Source organism: Eurosta solidaginis, chromosome 3 (genome assembly GCF_040869045.1).
Source record: "Eurosta solidaginis isolate ZX-2024a chromosome 3, ASM4086904v1, whole genome shotgun sequence".
NCBI classification, from domain to species: Eukaryota; Metazoa; Arthropoda; class Insecta; order Diptera; family Tephritidae; genus Eurosta; species Eurosta solidaginis.
The window spans coordinates 237,022,099-237,048,787 of NC_090321.1; the positions used below are offsets into that span (position 1 = coordinate 237,022,099).

A 26,689-nucleotide genomic window follows, 5' to 3' on the forward strand; every position below is an offset into this window, starting at 1 on the left:
TACTTGTTTTTCTCTAACACCAATAACATGAAATTTTTCTCTTGAATTAATGGAAATAAAAAAGACAAAAATTTACCAGTTTTGTTAAAAAATTATCACTGCTTTTTTCATGTTCGCTGCTCTAATTATTTAACTTAGTTTTTAAATTTTCTTAGCATTTATCAATCACTTACCAAATTCATTTGTTGCCCTATTGATTCACTGTCATATTGTGGTGCTTTAATTTGATGCATACAACGTAATTTACACGAGGCAATAGGAAAATATTTGTCATCCAAATTTAAGTTGCGCAAAAGTGTCTCCTCACTAGCGCTGCTACCCAGCAGTATCCAATAAACGCAGAAATAGCGTAATACAAATATCAACATTTTTCAGTACACTTATTTCGTACGTAATTTGTATGTACATATGTTTGATTACACATTAATTAATTTGACAGCTTTTGGTTTGTTATTTCATATGCTGTGTTATTTCATTATGGTAAAATGAATTTTCACGTTCTATGTAGATACGCAACTATTTATATATTTATCAATAATTAATGTATGTATGTATGTTTATGTAAAGTTTTTTTTTAACTTTGAATTATGCATTTACTCATACATTTTTAATATTTCCGTTGAGCGCATTATTACAACAACGCGCATTGTGTAGCAATTTAAGTATGTATGTATGCCTGTAGGAGCTTAATGCCATTAAGCTTAACGCTTACAGTAAAATATGCAGAATTTCTTGCATGGCTGTGTTATTATTTATAACTTCCAAGTTTGGCTGAAATAAAAGAAGAAAAAAGACGAATATTATTTAACAAATTTAATCCAAATATTTTTAATAAACTCCCAATAAACATTTTTGCATAAGTTAAATTAGAGCTCAAGTTTTTAGCATAAAAAATAAAAAAAAGGTTTATAAAGCTCTTATAATTAGCAAATTGCGTTAGAATCAGATCTTGTATTCTAATAAAGAAAAATCTAGTATTTATTTTACTATCTCTTTTTAGCGACTAGGACTTTACCTGTATTAACCTCGAGCTACAGGATCAGCAATCTGGCTGATGTCCGCCTATCTTTCGCACGATCGCCCAACTTCTGTACAGAACCGGCTCTGCAAAGCGGTACGGGAGGCCCACAGTAAAGGGTTCCCGATAATAATTGGGGCCGATGCCAATGCACATCACACCGCTTGGGGCTCTACCGACATGTGATTCTCTTTTTGATTCTATTATTAACAACAATCTAAGTATATGCAAATCTGGAGACAAACCAACTTTCATCGCCTCAAACAGGAAGGACTTTCTAGATATTACTCTAGTTTCAGGGCCATTCTCTGACCTTGTCAAAAATTGGAGAGTTTCCAACGAAAACTTTTACTCTGATCATATGTATATCATTTTGACTCTGCTTTTGCGTACACTAGGGTGGCTTACAGGAGTAGGAGACGTACGGACTGGAACCTTTATACAAAAATTTCTATCCTCTACTCTCCTAAAAAACGCTTCTCACGGTAGGTCGAGCCTACCGCCAACAATTGATAACCCCGCTGCTAGCTAAAATCTACAAGGATTGCCTCAACCTGGTCTATATCCCCACGGAATGGACCAAGGCAAAGGTAGTCTTCATACTCAAAGGAGGCAGGATACCGGGCAAGAGTCCAAAGGATTTCAGACCAATAAGTCTGACCTCCTTCCTCCTAAAAGTTCTAGAACGATTGTTGGACGCCTATATTAGGCGATCGGCAAATAAAGCACTAATCTCCAACAACCAACACGCCTACTCTGAGGGCAAATCTGTAGAGACAGCTCTACATGCTATCACTACTAAGATAGAGGAGGGTCTTGCCTTTAAAGAATTTACGCAGGGTATCTTTCTCGACATAGAAGGAGCCGTCAACAACGTTCTCCCAGCCCGGTCACAAAATCTCTACGTTCACTAGGAGTGGAAGAGCCTCTTGTGGAATTCGTCGAGCTCCTTCTAAACAAGAGAAGCATTAGCTCTGAGCTGGGCAGCTCATCGTTAATAAGGTATACCAACAGAGGAACCCCCAGGGGACGTTCTTTCTCCTCTGCTATGGAACCTGGCGGTGAACGTTCTGTTATCTATACTACAGCCCACCGGATGCCAAGTCATTGCATATGCCGACGACATAGCCTTGGCAGTTACCGGAAAACACCTTCCGGTGCTTGGCGAACTCTTGCAAAATGCTCTTAATCTAACAAACACTTGGTTTAGGGAATGCGGACTCAGCATCAGCAGTAAAAAAAACTGAGATAGTGCTTTTTACCCGCAAACGCATTATACCGGAATTTACCCTCCCGTCATGGGAGGGAAATCAAACTCTCTACCGACGTTAACTATGTGGGAGTTATTCTAGACAGGAAGCTTGACTGGAAGCGAAATGTGGAGGAGCGATCCAGAAAAGACACAATGGCTCTCTACGCTTGTAAGCCGGCAATCGGAAAAACGTGTGGTCTCCAGCCACGCATAGTCCATTGTATCTACACGGCAGTGGTGAGACTCATACTCTTCTACGCCGTCACCGTATGGTGCACGGCACTTGATATCGAATCTAACAAGAGCAAAGTAACGAGAGTGCAGAGGATGGCGGCAATGCTTACCAGCGGTGTCCTTCCCTTCACTCCCACCAAAGCTCTTGAAACCATATTATTCCTTCTCCCAACTGATATATATAGTAGATACTGTGCCTCCTGCAACGCGGCAAGGCTCAACGCTATCGAACTATGTAGGGACTGCAGGTTTGGTCACACCCGTATCCTGAAGCAGGTCCCCGAAACCTTCTTGAAATTGGACCATACAATATCGTCTCCTTGCTGAGACAACAAATTTTCCACAAGAATCCCAGAGGAATGAGTGGGCAAACGGTGTGGAGCCGGGATCTCACGAAATCTCCGTTTTTACAGGTGGCTCTAAACTAAACAACAGAGTCGGCAGCGGAATATTCTCGTAGAAGCTCAATCTAAGCGAAAGCTTTCGTTTACCTGACCACTGCAGTGTTTTTCAGGCTGAACTTATAGCTATCTGGGAAGCAGCCCTCTATCTTGCTAACCTGCAGGTGGCTAATTCTATTTCAATTTTCTCTGACAACCAAGTTGCCATAAAATCCCTGCAATGCCGTAACACCTCGTCACTAGTGGCATTGAAGTGCAAAGAAACCCTTAACAAACTAGCTGAAAATTGCAACCTAAGCATAATATGGGTTTCTGGCCACTGTGACATTTAAGGAAACTGCGCCGCGGATGAGCTAGCTAGGGAAGGCACCAACCTGCAAACAATAACCTCCGCTGGTTGGGCCATCCCTCCTCTAAACACTTGCAAACACTGCCTACGATCTTTTTTCACGGATCAAGCAAACGCCAGATGGGCCAAGGAACCTACATGTAGTATATCCAAGCAAATCTGGCCTAAGCTGAATGAAATGAGATCGCAATCGGTGATATAGTTAAGCCCACTAGTGGGCCTTCTCACAGGTCACTGTGGCATGGGCGCTCACGGTGCCTATATGGGCCTGCAGACAAATGACTTCTGCCGCAGCTGTTGGGACGAGGAGGAGATAGAAAGCGTAGAGCACTATCTGTGCCACTGTCCCACACTGTCAAAAACCAGGTACCAATGCCTCCATAGACACTCCTTTGGGTGCCTAGCGGAGCTTGAACCTACAAACCCAAACGACATCTTGCGTTTCATTAGGCAAACGCGCTGGTTTAGCCTCACTGGGGTCTAAACTTTCTTCTTCTTCGAAAGTACGGTAACAGGAAATAGGGACCCGCGTGGAAGCACAACGGGCCACAACGGCCTACGTGAGTCTCCGCTCGTACAGCGGAGGCAGCCACTTTAACCTAACCTAACCTAGCAAATTGCATGGAGATACAATTTTAAAAAGCTAAATTTCCCTTTTTTTTATATAAATTGTGTAACAGAAAAATCAACTGCAAAACTGCGAGCAGCGAAGCATTCAAATGGCTGTGTGAATGGAGGCATCTTAATTTAACACCAGTATGAAAAACTTTTAAAATTTAAAAAAAATGTAAAAAAAAATTGTTTAAGTTAAACGGTTTTATTGAAGACAATACTTACCTTAAGTAATAATAATACTTAAAGCTAGAAAATAATTATGTTGCTCCTAGGCACTGGTCATCACACTCCTCATCAATCTAGGGCGTTGATCATACAATTAAATAAAAGCGTTTGTAAACTTCGCAGTTATTCTCTAAATATCAATAACAAAAACCATTGTGTAAAGCAATATGAGACAGACTCGGTAATTAAATACATATAAAATCGTTTAACTTAAAATTTTTATTATTTTATTTTCAAGTTTTTAGTCTTTATTTAATTGCCTATTATTTCTCATTCTGTTTAGTTCATTTAGTGACTCATTATTACAAGGACTCTTTCCTGACAATTTGTTACAATCTAAGTCCTCAATACATAATCATTCCAAAGACTTTCCTCGACTCGCTTGTCCCTCCTCGAACTCCAAAGTATTTTGATGTCACTTTTACCGGATTGTATATAATATTTGTTCCAAATATGAGCCAAATCGGACCACAAAAACTATTTTTTTTAATATCGCGATCCTTGCGCCAACAGGCGGCGTTTTTTTTTCATATGTCGCTTTCTGTATATATTATGTGTTCCAAATATGAGCCAAATCATAATATCTTGATCCTTGCTGCATAATCCTTTTTTTCATAAAGCGACTTCTACTACTGTATGTAATAAGTGTTCCAAATATGAGCATAATCGGAGCACAAATACGATTTTTTGAATATCTCGATACCTGCGCCACCTAGCGGCGATTTTTTAAAAGTCGCTTTTTATTCATGTATGTATTATGTGTTCCAAATATGAGTCAAATCGGACCACAAATACGATCTTTTAAAATATTTCGATCCATGCATCACCTATCGGAGTTTTTTATCTTATTATTGCATTGTCATTGGGTTCTCAACTATATTCCAAGTTTCAAACTTGTAGCTTATGGAGAAGTTACTTAAATTTTAATTACAAAATTCGTTCAAAACGACCGGCCTGTGAAGTCAAGCTAAATAAAACCGTTTAAAAACAACAAGACCGCGGGCGCTAATGGATTGCCTGCGAAGCTATTAAATACAGCGGCGATGAGTTCGTAAGACGCATGCATAAGCTTCTCTGCAAAACATGGTCGGACGAGGGCTTGCCCGACGATTGGAATCTAAGTATTTTTTGCCCAGTCCACAAGAAAGAGGATTCTGCAAAATGCGCCAACTATCACGGAATCAAACTTCATAATATCGCATATTATCTTAACATCACCTATGTTAAGTGTACTGTGCGAAAAATTTAAGCCCACCGTGTATCGGCTGATTGGACCTTATCAGTGCAGCTTCAGTCTTGGTAAATCTTCCATCGACAAGATTTTCACTATGCGCCAAATCTTGGCAAAAACAAACGAAAAAGAATTTACACACATTAGTTCTTCGTCGATTTTGAGGCCGAATTCGAGAGCACGAAAAGAAATTGCCTATATGCCGCTATGTCTGATTTTGGTTTAAACGCAAAACCTATACGGTTGTGCAAAATGACGTTGAGTAACACCATCAGCCCAGTCAGCATTGGGAAGAATCTCGCCGAGCCGTTTAAACCTAAAGGAGGTTTCAGGCAAGGTGATACCATATCGTGCCATTTTTTTTAATTTGATGCTAGATAAAAATATAATAACTGCAGAATTAACCGCTCTGGAACAGCATTCTATAAGATCGTGCTCGTCAATGGTGTATGCTGATGACATTGATGTTATCAATACGAATACCTGCGCCGTAAGTTCTGCTTACGGTAAACTGGTAAAAAAGAAGCAGAAAAGATGGGTTTGATGTTGAACGAAGAGCCTGCTGTTATCGAGCAAAGAGTTAGCGTATTTGCGCCTTGGCAATCACGCCACTGTTTGCAGCCATAAAGATTTCGTTTATTTGGGAATCAGATTTAACGCGCAGAAGCATGGACCATGACAACATCAGATGAAGCGGCTCTGGAAGTTTTCGAGAGAGAAGTTATTCGAAAGATTTATGGAGCTCTACGCGTTGGCGATGGGGATTACCGTAGAAGATTTAACGATGAACTGTACGAGCTTTACGCATACCTCAATATAGTCCAGCGAATGCAGCGGCTACGCTGGCTAGGCCATGTTATGCCAATGAAGGATGACGCTCCGGCTAAGAAAGTGTTTTTATCGGAACCCGCCTATGGAAGCAGAGGAAGAGGGCGGCCCCACTCCGCTGGAAGGACCGGGTGGAAAACGATTTAGACACCCTTGGTGTGACCAATTGGCGCCAGTTGGCAGACAGAAGAAGCGACTGGCGCACCTTGTTGGATGGCCATAACCGTTTAAACGGTTAAGCGCCAATTAAGTAAGTAAGGAAGTAGCTTTAACACACACAGCAACGCCAGCTATGAAATCCAGCGCAGAATCACTCCGGTAAATAAATACTAGATTGGACTAGGAAAACAATTGAAAAGCAATCGCAAATCATGCTCTACAAGTCACTTATCGTACTCGTCCTGATATATGGTGCAGAAGCATGACAACATAAGACGAAGCGGCTCTCAAAGTGTTCGACAGAAACATTTTTCGAAAGATTTACGAAGCTCTACGCATGGGCTGCGGCGAGCTTTGCACACACAGCAACATAGTACGTCGAATTAAAATGCATAAACGATTTAAATTTCCTTGGTAAGACCAATTGTCACAAGTATACCCAGCGAAGAAGCGGCTGGTGCGCCTTGTTGGACGGCCTTAACCGTTTTAAGGGTTAAGCCTATATTAAGTAAGTAAGTAAATTCATAATTCTTCCTCAAAAACAAAAATAATTCAATTAAAATCGTTTTAACCTGTCTCTTGAGATACGACTTAACTAATCATTTCTCTGATAAGTATATGACTTTCTTAACAGAATGTCTAAGGGAAGTCTTTAATAACATAACTTTTGTGTTGTGACCGTTTTATTAGTAAAAGTCGATAGCTATGTATTGCGGTTCCTAAAGTACATACATACATTCATATTTAAAAGGAAAAATTTGGATTTTTATTTACTCCTAAAGCCTCGATTATGAGTGTTACCGGTAAAATAGTACCCAGAACATTATGTAACCGAATATCATTACCAGTTCTTTTATCCGCGATTCTGGCCCAAGTGGTAACGCTGTCATCACCGAAAAACTCACCAGTGTCTGTGGAGAAATTTGAAAGGTAGTTTTCTTCGCTTTCACGGTTGCCACTTTGGTCCATTTGGATCATCACTTCCAACCCCATTTGGTTCGCTAGTCCCCTTTCTTCAATTTTGGTACTTTTTAGGCAGTAGCCACGATTGGTACTTTTCTTTCTTTTCACTCAGGTAAAAATTCAAATCAAAAGCGATACGGGCAATCCCGGTTAACTCATAAAAAAATTCACGATATTGCCCAAAAATTCGCCACAATTTCGTTAGCCCCCATATAATTTTGAATTTACTTCAGTGGAACCCTCACCATAAAAAATTGCTCAGTCAATAAAATGTACCAGAACAATAACATTTAACCTAGGATATATTTTATGGCAGGCATTAAAAAGAAAAGTGATGGCAAACACATTGTTGTTTTTGTTATTAAATACAAAGAGCACCCTTGAAAAAGCTAGAGACTAGCGAAACGTCGGGTTGAAAGATGAAATAAGTTATTTTATTTGCATCAAACGCCAAATGGTCAAAATAGCCTAACAAAGAATCCTTGTTGATACTATAAATAAATTGACCGAAAAATTATATAATACATTGTCGTTAATTGTTGATGAAATAACCGACTAATCAAAAATAAACTCAACAATTACAACAACTAAGGCATGACGTAGCGGAATGCGTTTGTAACCATTTCAAATATCGTAGGAGTGCGGGTTCGAATCCCACACCCGGGAGAAAAGGCTTTGAGGAGATTTACAAGGTATAATCGAAACAGCTGTCGCCTTTTCCGTCCTGATATCACGTTGTTTAAATGTTTCCCAAATTATTAAATAATCTGTAAAATTAAAAATTTCTTGAAATAAATGTTTTCATTCATTTAAAGCAATACGGGCAATCCCCGATTAACTCATACAAAAAAAACTCTTGTTTTATAATAATATTAATAACGGCTAGATATTTCGATCGGTTATACAACACTATGTAAAACATATGAAAATAAAAATTGCTTCTAGCATAGCTTATAGCGAGCACTCTGCCGTGAGCCTAACACTTTCAAAACTTATGCTTGAAACACAATGCCGGGCGACGACGATATAAGCCGCGTCGGGCGATAACATTTTTCAAATTACGCCCAGACATTTCGTCTACTTAAAACACAATGCCGGAAGAAATTGACGCTGTTTATTCAGAGTGGCCACTATTTAGAAATAAAGATGAAAACAATTAAAACTTTTTTAATTCTTTGCTTTAGCACTTGACTGCTAAAACACGCCCAAAATATTAAGAAATTAACAAAACAAAAATGTTAAGAAATTAAATTAAAAATTATATGTAAAGAAAAAAAATTTGTTTTTGTATATTATGTTTTCTTTTTTTATACTTAAAAAATTGAACAGCAGGAACCTTTGGAATGTTTGTCGTCATCGCCTGACGGCGACGATAGAAATAAATCTATCGTCGCAAAATGACGTCGCGTAAATTCCGCTCTTGGCGTTCATTGTGTTCACCTTCATATAATTATGGGGATTCTATTTTTGACAAGGCGATGTTCATCGCGTTTATTTCGCGGCATCAGGGCATTGTGTTTCAAGCTTTATACAAAGAAATTCTATGCATTACTTCTCGTTTGGCACGTTGATATTTAAATCTTTCTCACCCAGCTCAATGAATTTAAGGAATTCCAGGACTATTGTGGTTTTAAGCCACGCAAGGTAATTGAAAACTTAGTATCTTGGCACAAGAAATATTTTAACTCGAAGACAGAAGAAAGCAAATGCAAAAGAATTTGATTTCGGAAGAAATGTTTTGTATAAAATTATTCCCGTAGCTGCTAGCAGAACCCGTGAGGCCTAGGATCAAAACTCACACTTACTGAATATAGGCTCTGATATGAAGTTTAAACGTTAAGGTAAAAAGTAAGCATCTACAAAAATAGCACTAACAAAATTGCCTAGTTTCATTTATGATTTACTGAGTTTTCCACATACATAGTTCGGCAACACCAGAACGCAAATTTTGAACCGTCTCTTACTAAAACCTAACGGCACTATACATTTTATTTCATTGCAATCAACAACATAATGCTAGAACCTAGAGCTTTTCGACGAAAACCAGGTTCAAAACGTTTGGTTGGTGAAAGACATAGACTTATCCTATGTCAAAATATAGTACCATTTTTGGTTGAATACACATATATTTGTTTGTTCAGCTTGAGTTAAAGGAAAGTCTTCACTCTGTTTAATAAAATTTTATATCGAAATATCCTAAAATTTTGTATTTTATACTAATAAAATAAAACAAAAATTTGGTCCTTTTTTTCGATGAATTTTGGTCCCGAATGAAAACATGGTGTGGCAACCGTGTTCGCTTTAACGAAAATGTCTCACTTGTAGATACGAGGTTAACGAATAAACGGGACAATGTGTATATGCATATTATGCATAAATTTCTACATAGGTATATTGTAATTTGCTCTGTGAAAATACATAATAGGGCGACTCATGTAACTTTATAAATGCCTTACAAAGTGTGTAAACGTATAAATTTATCTAGTGCGTAAACGAGCTGTCAAATTTTGTATGAAAATCATTTACACAATTTGTATAAATTTACGCGCACATTTCATTGTGTAAACGCGGTAAACTCAAAGGAATGCAACCTTGCAGACATTACAGCAGGCATTTTCATCAGAAATCTCCAACATCAGCAAGTAAAGACGTTTTAGTTTTGATCTTTCACTTAATCTTGGCATTTTTTAATTTGTATAACAATCAAAAAAATTTTGTTTGGCAATAATACAGCTGATAAACAATCAGGTTCATCAAGAATATTACTAGGTGCGTTCATATAACAGTGTGTGTAAATGGATATAATTTTACACATTATAAGTTTATATGCTTTCATGAGTCCCCCTAATGTAAACAAATATGTATAGCAAGAGGCAACACTTTTTATACTCAGTTGAGCAGAGCTCACAGATTATATTAACTTTGATTGGATAACGGTTGATTGTGCAGGTATAAAGGAATCGAGATAGATATAGACTTCCATATATCAAAATCATCAGGATCGAAACAAAATTTGATTGAGCCATGTCCGTCCGTCCATCCGTCCGTCCGTTAACACGATAACTTTAGTAAATTTTGAGGTATATTGATGAAATTTGGTATGTAGGTTCCTGGGCACTCATCTCAGATCGCTATTTAAAATGAATGATATCGGACTATAACAAAACCCACTTTTTCGATATCCAAAATTTCTAAAAACCGAAAAAGTGCGATAATTCATTACCAAAGATGGATAAAGCGATTAAACTTGGTAGGTGAGTTGAACTTATGACGCAGAATAGAAAACTAGTTAAATTTTGGACAATGGGCGTGGCACCGCCTACTTTTAAAAGAAGGTAATTTAAAAGTTTTGCAAGCTGTAATTTGGCAGTGGTTGAAGATATCATGATGGAATTTGGCAGGAACGTTACTCCTATTACTATATGTATGCTTAATAAAAATTAGCAAAATCGGAGAACGAACACGCCCACTTTAAAAAAACAATTTTTTAATTTAAATTTTAACAAAAAATTTAATATCTTTACAGTATCTAAGTAAATTATGTCAACGTTCAGCTCCAGTAATGATATGGTGCAACAAAATACAAAAATAAAAGAAATTTTTAAAATGGGCGTAGCTCCGCCCTTTTTCATTTAATTTGTCTGGAATACTTTTAATGCCATAAGTCGAACAAAAATTTACCAATGCTTGTGAAATCTGGTAGGGGCTTAGACTCTAGGACGATAACTTATTTCTGTGAAAAAGGGCGAAATCGGTTGAAGCCACGCCCAGTTTTTATACACAGTCGACCTTCTGTCCTTCCGCTCGGCCGCTAACACGATAACTTGAGCAAAAATCGATATATCTTTACTAAACTCAGTTCAGGTACTTATCTGAACTCACTTTGTATTGGTATAAAAAATAGCCGAAATCCGACTATGACCACGCCCCCTTTTTCGATATCGAAAATTACGAAAAATGAAAAAAATGCCATAATTCCATACCAAATACGAAAAAAGGGATGAAGCATGGTAATTAGATTGGTTTATTGACGCAAAATATAACTTTAGAAAAAAACTTTGTAAAATGGGTGTGACACCTACCATATTAAGTAGGAGAAAATGAAAAAGTTCTGCAGGGCGGAATAAAAAAACCCTCGAAATCTTTGCGGGAATAATATTCTTGGTATTACATATATAAATAAATAAGCGGTATCCTACAGATGATGTTCTGGGTCACCCTGGTCCACATTTTGGTCGATATCTGGAAAATACCTTCACATATACAACTACCACCACTCCCTTTTAAAACCATCATTAATACCTTTAATTTGATACCCATATCGTAAAAACACATCCTAGAGTCACCCCTGACCCACCTTTATGGCGATATCTCGAAAAGGCGACCACCTATACAACTACCACCACTCCCTTTTAAAACCCTCATTAATACCTTTAATTTGATACCCATATCGCAAAAACACATCCTAGAGTCACCCCTGACCCACCTTTATGGCGATATCTCGAAAAGGCGTCCACCTATAGAACTAAGGCCCACTTCCTTTTAAAATATTTATTAACACCTTTCATTTGATACCCGTATCGTACAAACACATTCTAGAGTCACCGCTGGTCCACCTTTATGGCGATATCTCGAAAAGGCGTCCACCTATAGAACTAAGGCCCACTCCCTTTTAAAATACTCATTAACACCTTTCGTTTGATACCCATATCGTACAAACACATTCTAGAGTCACCCCTGGTCCACCTTTATGGCGATATTTCGAAACGGCGTCCACCTATAGAACTAAGGCCCACTCCGTTTTAAAATACTCATTAACACCTTTCATTTGATACCCATATCGTACAAACACGTTCTAGGGTCACCCCTGGTCCACATTTATGGCGATATCTCGAAACGGCGTCCACCTATAGAACTAAGCCCACGCCTTTTAAAATTCTCATTAACATCTTTCATTTGATACCCATATCGTACAAACAAATTCTAGAGTCAGCCCTGGTCCACCTTTATGGCGATATCCCTAAATGACGTTCACCTATAGAACTATGGCCCACTCCCTCATAAAATACTCTTTAATACCTTTCATTTGATACACATGTCATACAAACACATTCCAGGGTTACCCTTGGTTCATTTTTCTACATGGTTATTTTCCGTTATGTTGTCACCATAGCTCCCAACTGAGTATGTAATGTTCGGTTATACCCGAACTTAACCTTCCTTACTTGTTTACTATCATCTTTACTTATTTGCGCTTACAATTCTTTATTTTTCAGTTTTGCCTATTTCTAAACAACAGCTGTTGTGTGGTTATTTCGATGTTACCACCTACTTTTGTGGGTAAAAAATTATCCGGCTACTTTCGCAGGTAGAATACCAAAGGGGTGTAAAAGTTGCCACATGATTTCGTTACCGTGGTGAAGAATGTTGTTACCACACTAGAATCGGGGCGTAAGAAGAAGAAATAGTGAGGAAATTAGTGTCGATAGTCATGAATTGGTATCGGCGTTGTCAAAGTCGATAACTATTGACAGGTGTTGATGCTTTTTTGGTATCAGATAAAACAATATTGAAGTTGTGTTCATGTGACATGACGCAAAATTTGTCAAAATTTGGTGACAACAAGCACTGCATTACGAGATTCGGCTATTAAAAATTGGTAAAAAAGCTTTATTTTTTCTTATAAATACACGTTATTTATTTATTTTTAATTAAATTTCAGAAAATGGTAAAAATAACCAATAACAACCAATTCACGGAGCTTGTTTAAGAATTGGAAAAGAATGCAACCCTTGTCAAGGGTTTAACAGGGGGCAGTTCAAAAATTTTAAAGAAAATTCTTTATGTTTTGCCCGGAATGGAGAATTGTGCTCTAATGCAAAGCAGCAATTATAGCAAATTTTAATATGTAAGACTTTTGGTGCGTTTTGTTTTTTTTTTTCTTTGGAGAAGTAACATCTACTTGCACTCGTCATCACTTGAAGCTTGAAGTTTCACTGTCCGACACGAAAAACATTTTAAATCACAAATTTTACACTAATTATCAAATAACCACTGAAAAAGTTGTAAATAAACAAATGCCAAAAGTATAGGGACATAGTTTTTCTATAAAATTATCAATAACACATCAACGTCAATACATTGTTTTGGTAAATACCCATTCCACATAGACGTGACGTTGATGACGATACGAAGTGATGATTGACATTGACAACCATAATAAGGGTGAATATCATCTCATCATCAATAATTTGCGCGTTAACTCTCAAGCGACTTTTGGCATGACTGGCGTAGCAGCGATTATGTGTTGTGCGTCGGTTGTCTGGTCGCTGTTATCTTTCCTGTGGATATTTTCTATTCTTCAGTTATCTGACGGACTTTCGGTTTTTATACACTCTTTCTCACTGGATTCACCCAATGGTAAGAGTATGCTTACACAGCCATCGATTTTGATCGCCCGATGATCGTGTGTTCATTTCAATCGATCACCGAATTGTTGTTGGCCGTTGTCGTTTTTCACTCTCGATAAATTCGCGCGTGTTCAATTTTATCGCCCGATAAAGTTAATTATTTGTGCGATAGACTGAAAATTGATTAATTGTGTGCAAAACAGGCGCCTTTTATGGGATAAGCACATAAAAGCATCAACGCAAGCGTATTTTTGCAAAAAGTAAAATATAAGAAACAAACTGCCGGCCAATAATCGGTTGCAATTTTGACACCAGCCCGGCCGATTTCATCAGCTGATTGCAATTTTTCGGTTTATCGGTGGCTGCGTAAGCGTACCCTAATTCTGATCTCTAATTGCCAAATGATGTTATGTGATAAATTTAAGGCCCAAATGTATGCTATGTATGATATTGCACCCCAATTAGTCACCACTAATTGACATTATTTGCTTTGTGTTGCGGTTGATCTGTGCAAATTAATAAATGTGTGTACTAATTTATTAATCATATTAGTTACCTACAAATCACGGATTGTTTGAAATACACAAGATTTTAGTTCAACTAACAAATGTGTGGCGGCCACCGTGGTATGATGGTAGCGTGCCTACCACACCGTATGCCCTGGGTTTGAACACCGGGCAAAGCAACATCAAAATTTTAGAAATAATGTTTTTCAATTAAAAGAAAATTTTTCTAAGCGGGGTCGCCCCTCGGCAGTGTTTGGAAAGCGCTCCGAGTTTCTTTTTGCCATGAAAAGCTCTCAGTGAAAACTCATCTGCCTTGCAGATGCCGTTCGGAGTCGACATAAAACATATAGGTCCGGTCCGGCCAATTTGTAGGGAAAATCAAGAGGAGCACGACGCAAATTGGAAGAGAAGCTTAGATCTCTTCGGAGGTTATCGCGCCTTACATTTATTTATTTATTTAAGCGTATTTCTGTCTTGAAAATTCATATGCCTTTCAGATGCCGGTAGTAGTCGGCATACAATACTTTTGTAAGTCCCTTTCCGCTAATTCGTAGGAAAAACTAAAAAAGAGCATTATGCTAACTGCAAGATCGCGTGTTTATCATTCTTTTCAAATTTTATATTGATTATCGTTGTGTGGAAGAAATTACAAAAACGCTCTTATCTGAATAATCGGTTGCACTGTTTGTATTTGCTATAGTGATCCGATTCATTCTAATCTGACAAATGATCAGCCGGACATCAAAATATTCTTGCGCACCAAGTTTCCTCAAAATATCTCAAAAGTTGAAGAATTAGTTTGCATTTAAACAGACATACCGATAGATATGGCTTAATAAACGCAGACCGTCCTTCTGGTCATTTCGGTATACATATTTGTGGGGATATCTTTGCTACTTAAATGACTTACAATTTTCCATAATCGGGCCACTTGACGCACCATACTTTAAAAGTTTGATTTGCTTGAAGCTTAATTGATCAGAAGCTTTTTGTTAAAAATAATATTTGGGATAGAGAACGACCTATTCTAAAAAGTATTTTTATTGTGCGATTCGCTTAGAATTGGGTACGTAATGAGCCTCTTTGCGTAGATTGGTATTAAGGATACTTTTTTCAGAATGTGAAGCTGGGACGGACCTTTCTGAAAAAGTTATATTCACGATTGGAAGAGATTGGAAAAGGGAGGGGAAGAGAAAGAGCTAAAGAAAGTGAGACGGGTACTGGCAGACGGAGAGGTAAAGGGAAATTTACAAGAGCGGGACTGGGGCTTTGACGGTAACAGAAACAGGTACACCAGAAGAACAAGGGAAGTGATTTAAAGAGAAAGGGTGAGATGAAGTTTAGACAGAGGCTGAGGGAGAAGCAAAGGAGCGAGTGTAGGTAGAGATTGTGTTTATGAGAGAGTGTGAGAGCGAGGTAGGTATAAGTAGGGTAGATGTACCAGTAACCGGACACCCCCCAGTAACCGGACATTTTTCACTTTAATCGTTTGAAATAAGCAAGCCGTTGACTTATTTTAAAATCCGAAAAATTCATTGGAAGAAGCCACTCATTTATAACGGTTTCGCAATTTGCCTTTTGCTTTATTTTCAGAAGATCCTTTATTGTTTCACTTTTAGTTTAGGTGTGTTAAGACGTGCTACTTGAAAATTTTTTTGCTAGTTGTACTTCAATTCTATCAGGTGAGTTTTTGCTAATAATTTCGTGACAAAAGTGATTCAAATGACTGTTATTCTATATATAATTGACAAAAATACGTGATAACAGTTTAAAACAAGTAAGGAAGGCTAAGTTCGGGTGTAACCGAACATTAAATACTCAGTTGAGAGCTGTGGAGACAAAGTAAGGGAAATCACCATGTTGTAAAAGGAACCTAGGGTAACCCTGGAATGTGTTTGTATGACATGTATATCAAATGGAAGGTATTAAAGAGTATTTTAAGAGGAAGTGGGCCATAGATCTATAGATGGACGCCATTTAGGGATATCGCCATAAAGGTGGACCAGGCCTGACTCGAGAATTTGTTTGTACGATATGGGTATCAAATGAAATGTGTTAATGATAATTTTAAAAGGGAGTGGGCCTAAGTTCTATAGGTGGACGTCTTTTCGAGATATCGCCATAAAGGTGGACCAGGGGTGACTCTAGAATTTGTTTGTACGATATGAGTATCAAATGAAAGGCGTTAATGAGTATTTTAAGAGGGCGTGGGCCTTAGTTCTATATGTGGACGCCTTTTCGAGATATCGCCATAAAGATGGACCAGGGGTGACTCTAGAATTTGTTTGTACGATATGAGTATGAAATGAAAGGTGTTAATGAGTATTTTAAAAGAGCGTGGGCCTAAGTTCTATAGATGTACGGCTTTTCGAGATATCGTCATAAAGATGGACCAGGGGTGACTCTAGAATTTGTTTGTACGATATGAGTATCAAATGAAAGGTGTTAATGAGTATTTTAAGAGGGCGTTGGCCTTAGTTCTATATGTGGACGCCTTTTCGAGATATTGCCATAAACGTGGACCAGGGGTGACTAGAATTTGTGTGTGCTATATGGGTATCAAATGAAAGGTGTTAATGAGTATTTTAAAAGGGAGTGGGCCTAAGTTCTATAGGTGGACGCATTTCGGAATATCGTTATAAAAGTGGACCTGAGTTGACTCTAGAATGCGTTTGTACAATATGGGTGTCAAACCAAAAGTGTAATAAGTGTTTTAAAAGGGAGTGGGCCTTTGTTCTATGGGTGGACGTCTTTTCGAGATATCGCCATAAACGTGGACCAGGGGTGACTCTAGAATGCGTTTGTACAATATGGGTATCAAATGAAAGGTGCTAATGAGTATTTTAAAAGGGCGCGGGCCTTAATTCTATAGGTGGACGCCCTTTCGAGATATCGCCATAAAGGTGGACCAGGGGTGACACTAGAATTTGTTTGTACGATATGGGTATCAAATGAAAGGTGTTAATGAGTATTTTAAAAGGGCGTGGGTCTTAGTTCTATAGGTGGACGCCTTTTCGAGATATCTCCATAAAGGTAGACCAGGGGTGACTCTAGAATTTGTTTGTACGATATGGGTATCAAACGAAAGGTGTTAATGAGTATTTTAAAAGGGAGTGGGCCTTAGTTCTATAGGTGGATGCACTTTCGAGATATCGCGATAAAGGTGGGCCAGGGGCGACTCTAGAAATGAAAGGTGTTAATGAGTATTTTAAAAGGGTGTGGGCCGTAGTTCTATAGGTGGACGTCTTTTCGAGATATCGTCATAAAGGTGGACCAGGGGTGACTCTAGAATTTGTTTGTACGATATGGGTATCAAATGAAAGGTGTTAATGAGTATTTTAAAAGGGCGTGGGCCTTAGTTCTATAGGTGGACGCCTTTTCGAGATATCGGCATAAAGGTGGACCACGGGTGACTCTAGAATTTGTTTATACGATATGGGTATCAAATGAAAAGTGTTAATGAGTATTTTAAAAGGGAGTGGGCCTTAGTTCTATAAGTGGGTGCCTTTTCGAGATATCTCCATAAAGGTGGGCCAGGGGTGACTCTAGAATTTTTTTGTACGGTATGGGTATCAAATGAAAGGTGTTAATGAGTATTTTAAATAGGAGTGGGCCTTAGTTCTATATGTGGACGCCTTTTCGAGATATCGCCATAAACGTGGACCAGGGGTGACTCTAGAATGTGTTTGTACGATATGGGTATCAAATTAAAGGTATTAATGAGGGTTTTAAAAGGGAGTGGCCCTTAGTTGTATATGTGAAGGCGTTTTCGAGATATCTACTAAAATGTGGACCAGGGTGATCCAGAACATCATCTGTCGGGTACCGCTAATTTATTTAGATATACATGTAATACCACGTACAGTATTCCTTCCAAGATTCCAAGGGCTTTTGATTTCGCCCTGCAAAACTTTTTCATTTTCTTCTACTTAATATGGTAGGTGTCACACCCATTTTACCAAGTGTTTTTCTAAAGTTATATTTTGCGTCAATAGACCAATACAATTACCATGTTTCATTCATTTTTTCGTATTTGGTATAAAATTATGGCATTTTTTTCATTCTTCGTAATTTTCGATATCGAAAAAGTGGGCGTGGTCATAGTCGGATTTCGGCCATTTTTTACACCAATACAAAGTGAGTTCAGATAAGTACGTGAACTGAGTTTAGTAAAGATATATCGATTTTTGCTCAAGTTACCGTGTTAACGGCCGATCGGAAGGACAGACGGTCGACTGTGTATAAAAACTGGGCGTGGCTTCAACCGATTTCGCCCTTTTTCACAGAAAACAGTTATCGTCCTAGGAGCTAAGCCTCCACCAAATTTCACAAGGATTGGTTAATTTTTGTTCGATTTATGGCATTAAAAGTATCCTAGACAAATTAAATGAAAAAGGGCGGAGCCACGCCCATTTTGAAATTTTCTTTTATTTTTGTATTTTGTTGCACCATATCATTACTGGAGTTGACTGTTGGCATAATTTACTTATATGCTGTAAAGATATTAACTTTTCTTTTAAAATTTGAATTAAAAAAAAATTTTTTTTAAAAGTGGGCGTGGTCGTTCTCCGATTTTGCTAATTTTTATTAAGCAGACATAAAGTAATAAGAGTAACGTTCCTGCCAAATTTCATCATGATATCTTCAACGACTGCCAATTTACCGCTTGCAAAACTTCCAAATTACCTTCATTTAAAAGTGGGCGGTGCCACGCCCATTATCCAAAATTTTACTAGTTTTCTATTCTGTGTCATAAACTCAACTCACCTACCAAGTTCATCGCTTAATGCGTATTTGGTAATGAATTATCGCACTTTTTCGATTTTTCGAAATTTTCGATATCAAAAAAGTGGGCGTGGTTATTGTCCGATATCGTTCATTTTAAATAGCGATCTGAGATGAGTTCCCAGGAATCTACATACCAAATTTCATCAAGATAGCTCAAAATTTACTCAAGTTATCGTGTTAACGGCAGACGGACGGACGGACGGACATGGCTCAATCGAATTTTTTTTCGATAGATGATTTTGATATATGGAAGTCTATATCTATCTCGATTCCTTTATACCTGTACAACCAACCGTTATGCAATCAAAGTTAATATACTCTGTGAGCTCTGCTCAACTGAGTATAATTAGTGAAAATATGTATATATTTTTGTAAATACACCTGTCCGGATGCTGGAATAAAAACAATAGTGTTTTCCAGAATCCGGACAAAGTGTCCGGTTACTAGAAATAGTTAACAACCGCACAATTCTAGTATCCGGACATGCTGTTTCTTTAGCGCCTTATTTTAATAAAATTTGCTTATATTAAAATTAATTATAGTACGTATGATAATCCGAATTAGACTAGGCGAGATTAAGTGAAGGCGAGAGCTGTACATGATCTATCAAGCAGGAAAGGCGCGGGTTCAAGCGCGGGGCTGTAAAGTGTCGAAGATTATGTGTAGGTCTTACAACCTTAGACTAATAAAGTTGCTTCTATCATTAAAAAGAGAAGAATGTAGACTCATGACGGGTTTTCTGACTAGACACTGCCTTCTGGCGTCACATGCCTTTAAATTACTTTTGGTCAGTGATAGCAGATGTAGGAAGTGCGGATTGGAGGAGGAAACGATCGATTACGTTCTGTGCTCGTGCCCTGCGCTTTCCAGTCTAAGACTCCAGCTATTAGGAGTGATATAGCTGTCAGATCTAGAAGCAGCAAGTGGCTTAAGTCCTAGGAATCTTCCAGTATTTGCCAAGAGGACGGAGTTATTTTATAACATAGGTCCTAGTTTTTGATAGGGTTTTTTAGTTTGGTCATTAAAACAAACTTCTGGTAACACTACGGACTCATTCAGTCTATGTGAGGTCCTCATGGACCGACCAGTTCAACCTAACCTAATTTATGTGTGATAATCCCTAATCCAGGATGCTATACGGACCGATTGGACGATTTGGAGCCAGGGGATATATTCGGCTGTATTTCAGCGGAGCCTTCCCGATACCGGGCCGCCTCGGGAAGTAATGATGGCCTTACCACAGCAAGGGGCGCTGTTGTGGCGGACGGTTTTTATCCCCATTTTTAACATTAGACCACTGAGCCCGCCTTGTGGGCAAGTGGTCGTACGACCAAGATGAACTCAAAATTTGTAAGAGAAAGTAAGGATTCGAAGGAAAAAGCGATGGCATCGCAAGCCGGAAAAGAGGAAATCGCTATCAGCGATGACTCGGACGCGGATAGCGATGATAGTATGCAGTGAGTGCGCTCGGTAAAGAAGCGGCATACTAGTTCGGACAAAGAATTAAGGTTAGAGCGGGAACAACGCGATAGGGAGGTTAAGATAACCCTCTCAAAATATCGGGCTGCATTAAGAATTATGCAGCGCTTGGGCCCAGTGGTTCACCCAACCAACGATGAGTGCGATTGCTTTTCATGGGCCCGTGAGACAGTGGAAGAATGTCGAAGACAACTCACAGACGAAAGCTTTACTGCGAACAGCCCTCAATTTTGCAATCGCATCGAAGAGGAAGAAACCCCTAGAGTCAAGAGACAGCGATCGACTGAACCTGGCAAGCATGCTTTTAAGACGCATAAGGGGAAGGGTAAACGCTCCAGTCTAAGAATCAGGAGGTGAATTAGCCGGAATGACAGGAACCAAACCTCAAAATCTGCAAAGCGGTTCGAAGAGGGAAATATAAGTACTGCAAAGCCATGTCAAATGCTATGGCGTCACCAAAACATACCAGCTGCGCAACTTCCTCTTCCAAGGCAGTGAAATTTATTGTGGTGTTTGGTCCACCAGCTGTTGCTAGCATTTGGGTGCGGTTGTGGGACATTTTCTTCTTAATGGAAGATTTGAAATCTGACCATACCTGAAATTGCATGAGTTTAACAAAATTTTTTATATGTAAAAAATTTTCTTACCTTTTCCACTCAGCAATGGACTTTGTTGGAGGTCCCAACGCATTTAAGTCGGTGCCTAGGAATGTCCAAAACACTGAAAGTACGTCTGACGGCTGCTTGGATATGTTTTTGGCGATGTCCTCGTTGAGCTTCATCCGTTCAACCATCAAAGAAAACTGTGCGCGATTTGTGATGCGACTTCTGTTTAAAAAATCACTATTTCATAAATTTTACCAAAAAATATAAAAAATAACTAACCTTTTATTGAATTCCATTCTATTTTAGCTTCATTGCGCGTTATGTAAAATTTTGCTTTTCAATCCGCCACAGTTTTTTAGCGAATGACACTAAGAGCAAATGACAGATATTGCGTTTCTATTGCGGTTATCGGAATGCAGGGAATCACCGAACTGCTTTATCTACAAAATTTTTATCGCGAGCTGCATTGCCGATCGGTTATGAGAATACCAGATCTTCTCAATTCGATTCGCTTTCCCCGCGGATGGCATTCGTCGGATACCGTAATAGGGGTGATAGTCATTTGAAAATTCAAAGTTTTTTAATATCGATTATAAAATGTACCCAAGAAGAGTTCAAAAGCAGAAAAAAAGTTAAGTGGCCGGTTACTGGTACATCTGCACTATAGCGTTAGGAAAGAAATAAAGGGAAGTAGTGAAAAAGAAAAGTGTAGGAAAGTAGTAATCGTGTGCAAGTACTTAACAAAATGGATGGAAATAAATACCGCTTTCTGAAATTACTCAATTTATAATTTTTTGAACTTACACCTATAAACTTCACGAGTTATTGGTCCTCACGCCTTTTACAATATATTTACACGCTATGCTATGATTCTTCCAGTACTGCCCCATAGTGAATTTATATTTTAGACCACATATTGGTAAATTTTTTGGAAAAAAGTATGTCATTTAAATAAAAATTTGTCTCTGTTAATACCAGTATCGTAAAAACAACTTCAATATCGTCCCGGATGGACATACCATAACTTGAGTGAAAATTGAGATATTTTTACGAAATAGAATAGATAAGTATTGAGCGGAGTCGACGCCCACTTTTTCGATATCGAGAACTTCGAAACATGGAAATAATGCGATTATTCATTAGCAAAGATTGATAAGTGAGATGTCAAGAAACATTACTTTGAAAAATGGGCGTGTCACCGCCTACATTTAGAAGAAAATAACTTGAAAGTCTTCTAAGCTATACAACTTAAGCCGTTGAAGATATCATGCACGAAATTAGGCAAAGTGTTGTCATCGCCATTGTACTTTCAAAGTGCCCATATTTAGAAGGGCTTTTAAGCCCTAAATCAAAAACCCACAAAGATATTGTATTGAAACTTGCCACGGAGGTTGTCATACTTTTTATATATATGAATTGTGAAAATGACCGGAATCAGTTGGTGACCTCGCCTACATTAAAATAAATCGATATCGAATCTTCGAAATTTAGAAATAATTAGATGATTGGTTGAATTTATAATGACAATTTTAATTTTATTAAAATCTTGAACGAGTGAACGTGACACCGCTGACATTTATAAGAAGAAAATGTTGAAGTTTTGCAAGCTATACTATTATATGTATGTACTATTATATGTATACTAGCAGATCCGGCAGTCGATGCTTTAAGACGTTCTTACCCCTTACCCCTTAATCTCCCTCCGTATCTCTCGCCTTTTTCTTTGGTGTTTTATTTACTTCTCTTTTTGCATCTTTTTCTCCCTCGCCGTATTTTCCATCCATTTTTTCACTCCAGCTGCGTCTCCTTCTGCCTTCGTTCCATCTATCCCTATCTCTCTATCTTCGTCTTACTCTACCTCTTTCACAGTCTCTTTTTCTTTCCCTTTATTCTTTCCTCTAGCTCTTTTATACTTCTTCATCCCCTATTCCTAGTACCAGCGTCAGTCCCAGAGTGTTATATATATATTTTTAGGTGCTGTTTCTTACAAAAACAAAAAAGTGATATCAAAAAAAAAATAATAATAATGGGTTGTGCACACTAACCATTTTGGGTTATGAAAAATAGATACGATCCCATTCTTAGACTTCATGAGAATCGGTCGAGCCGTTTTGAAGGAGTTCAACCACAAACATTGTCACACGATAATTTTATATATAAGATAAACTATATGAAAATATGCGGTTCACAACCACGCCCACTTAACAAAAATGGGTATGAAAATTTAAAAAAATTTAAAATATGCGATAAATCATTGCCAATGATAGTAAAATAATCAAATCAAACAAACCCACATATCAAGGCTGATTTTATAACAAAACAAATAAAGGTGTCTAAGTTCGGGTGTAATCGAACATTATATACTCAGCGTGAGCTTCAATTGTACATTTCATTTCAGATAAATTACTTTTCTACATAACACGTGGCACCGCCCGTTTAAAAAAAAAATTCTCCCCATTTCCTCTTACAATAAAACTTGATAAGTGAAATATCATTGATTCAAAACTATTTTTTGCTAAGTTATAGCTTTTTATTCTAGACTACGACCCTTTTAAACTTGTTTTATATCTAGGTTAGGTTAGGTTGAACTGGCCGGTCCATGAGGACCTCACATAGACTGAGTAAGTCCGTAGTGTAACCAGAAGTTTGTTTGACCTACCAAACTGAAAACCAGGACTTATGGTATAAAATAACTCCGTCCTCTTGGCAAATACTAGAAGCTTCCTAGGATTTAAGCCACTTGGTGATTCTAGATCTGACAGCTGTATCACTCCTAATAGCCTGGCAAGCGCAGGGCTAGAAGCTTCTTAGGATTTAAGCCACTTGCTGCTTCTAGATCTGACAGCTGTATCACTCCTAATAGCTGGAGTCTTAGCCTGGCAAGCGCAGGGCTAGAAGCTTCCTAGGATTTAAGCCACTTGCTGCTTCTAGCTATGACAGCTGTTTCACTCCTAATAGCTGGAGTCTTAGCCTGGCAAGCGCAGGGCACGAGCACAGAACGTGCTCGATCGTTTCCTCCTCCCGCCCGCACTTCATACATCTGCTATTACTGACCAAGCCTAATTTAAAGGCATGTGACGCCAGAAAGCAGTGTCCAGTCAGAATACCCATCATGAGTCTACAGTCCTCTCTTTTTAATGATAGAAGCAACTTTGTTAGTCTAAGGTTGTAAGATCTCCACATAATCTTCGACACTTTACAGCCCCGCGCTTGAAGCCACGCCTTTCCTGATTGGTCGATCATGTGCACCTCTCGCCTTCGCTTAATTTCGACCAGTCTAATTGGGACGTCTAGGGAGCAAGCTTCAAGGGATGCGCTCTTTTTAGCTAGTTCATCCGCTTTTTCATTCCCATCTATTCCCATATGCCCTGTGACCCAATATAGATGCTTCTCCCTGTCCGGATTCTCTCCAGGGACTGCTTACACTCTAACACGCATTTAGATGGTGTGGTATGCGAGATTATTGCCATAATTGCTGCTTGACTGTCAATATAAAAGTTAACACGATTGCAGCTTGGGCTATTTTCTTACAGGGTTTCTACTGCTTTGGTTATGGCTACAATTTCTGCTTGGAAAACGCTACAGTAATCCGTCAGCCTGTAGGATCTGTTTATTTCCGGATCAGCACAGTATACCGCAGACCCTACTCCTTCCACTACTTTGGAACCATGTGTGTACACATGTATCGCCACGTCCGCCATTTGAGCACCCTTGCGCTAACCGTCCACCTCTATTGTGGCCTTAAGATCGCCCTCGAAGCGCAGATAGGGAATCAGGTAGTCTGTTCGTCTTGTGATTGATGACGCTATACTACTGTGGCCGTATGGTCGGCGCTCAAGCTGCCCCGAGGCACCGAGCGTGGTCGCAGTTGTTAACGCTATGTTCTTTGCTACCAGGTCTACAGGCGGAATGTGCAGAATGGCATACAGTGCAGCTATCGGGGTTGTTTTCAGGGCTCCCGTAATGCTAAGCATTGATAGTCTGCATACCCCCTCTAATTTTTTGAGGTAGGCTCCTTTTTGTGCGGCTTTCCACTAAACAAGAACTCCATGGTATTGGATAGGGCTTACAACCGCTGTAAAAACCCAATGAGAAAGAGAGGGTGATAAGCCGCACGTACACCCCAGCATTCTTCCTTTTTCCTAGATACTTTGTGCAAGGTTTCTCCTGTAGGGTCACCCCTCCTAACTTATGCCTGATCCAATTTGGGACCGTGTACCTCATTGTAAACAAGACCATATCTTCTCCGCATTGACTTTCAACCCGACATTAGATGCACAGGTAAGAATATCCCGAAGCGCCCGATCCATCAAAGAACTAATCGTTGGAAGGCACTTTCCACTTATGATAATTGCAACGTCATCTGCGTAAGCCGTAAGTTTTACGGGTCCCTCATCGAATTGCCTGAGCAGTTGGTTGATGACCAGCGTTCACAGTAGAGGTGATAGCACCCCCCCCCCTGCGGCGTGCCCCTGTCCACTGATTTCGTAGCCTCGTACAATCCCCATTGTGATGTAATCTTTCTGCAATTTAAAATGCAGCCGATCCATCTGATTATAGCAGGATGTACTTTAATGTAATTAAGACCATCCATAATCGCCCATTTCGCAACATTATTGAAAGCCCCGGCAAATGTCCAAGAAGACTCCTAGAGCATACTCCTTATATTCCAGGGATTTCTCTATGCTTATTACGAGCCTATGCAATGCAGTGTCTACCGACTTGCCTTTGGTGTACGCATGCTGTGTTGTGGAGAGCAGCTTTTCATCCACGTTGGAACTTATGTACACATCTATCAGCCTCTCAAAGGTTTTGAGCAGAAATTATGTTAAGCTAATGGGTCTATAGTCTTTGGGATACACGTGACTGATCTTCCCCGCCTTTGGTAGAAAAGCTACACGAGCAGTTCTCCAAGAGTGCGGTAGATGATTCAGTCTTATGCACCCATCGAATATTATTTTAAGCCAATCCACGACCGCCCTACTTGAGACTTTTAGCATGGCCGGTAATATACCATCAGGGCCCGGCGATTTAAACTTATAAAACGTCTTCACTGCCCACTCGATCTTGGTATCGGTCACCAAGCCCGGCACTACTAGCTCCGTGATCGAAGTGTGAGTGATGTCTGCTGCCTCTTATAAATCGTCTCCCGATGGGAAATATGTATCGAGAAGCACCTCAAGGGATTCCTCACTATTACGTGACCATTCCCCGTTCTCTTTCTTTATTAGTCCCTGGACTATGTTTCCCTTTGCCAGGACTTTTTTCAACCGTGCTGTTTCGCTGGAGCACTCTATGTGCGTACAGAAACTTTTCCATGAGTTTCTCTTCGCCCTGGTAATTTCACGGTTGTAGATCCTCAGTAGATCCCTGTACTCGTCCCGACACGCTTCGCTTTCCGCGGTCTTTGCGAGCTTAAACATTTATTTTACCTGTCTTCTTAGAAGACTCAGCTAATTGCTCCACCATGGCGGCTTTGCTTTTCCTCTGAATCTTCCTAGAGGGCAAGTTTGTTATACGCAGTCATAAGCGTCCTTGTTAGGAATTCATTAGACTCCTCTAGTTCTTCCACATTGGCAACCTCTTTGGGTTGTCCTAGTTTCGTTTCTACCTGTTTCTGGAATTT

General features: G+C 39.0%; 1 protein-coding gene across 16 annotated transcripts in view; it reads right to left on the reverse strand.

Annotated features, from left to right (window-relative positions):
• tor (tyrosine protein kinase receptor torso) overlaps nucleotides 1-26,689 on the reverse strand; it is a 435,792-nt gene that overhangs the window by 316,751 nt on the left and 92,352 nt on the right. For 11 of the 16 annotated variants that reach the window (XM_067775615.1, XM_067775614.1, XM_067775610.1 and 8 more), the window contains one exon: nucleotides 174-771. The exons of 1 other annotated variant lie outside the window; for it this stretch is intronic. In XM_067775615.1, coding sequence (XP_067631716.1) covers nucleotides 174-368 — 195 coding nt within the window. In that variant the 5' untranslated portion in view covers nucleotides 369-771. Of the gene's footprint in view, nucleotides 1-173; nucleotides 772-20,924; nucleotides 21,054-21,105; nucleotides 21,286-21,342; nucleotides 21,725-21,867; nucleotides 21,957-22,463; nucleotides 22,636-26,689 lie in introns of those variants that run through there. 4 more of the 16 variants (XM_067775608.1, XM_067775609.1, XM_067775602.1 and 1 more) reach the window with 4 other exon arrangements.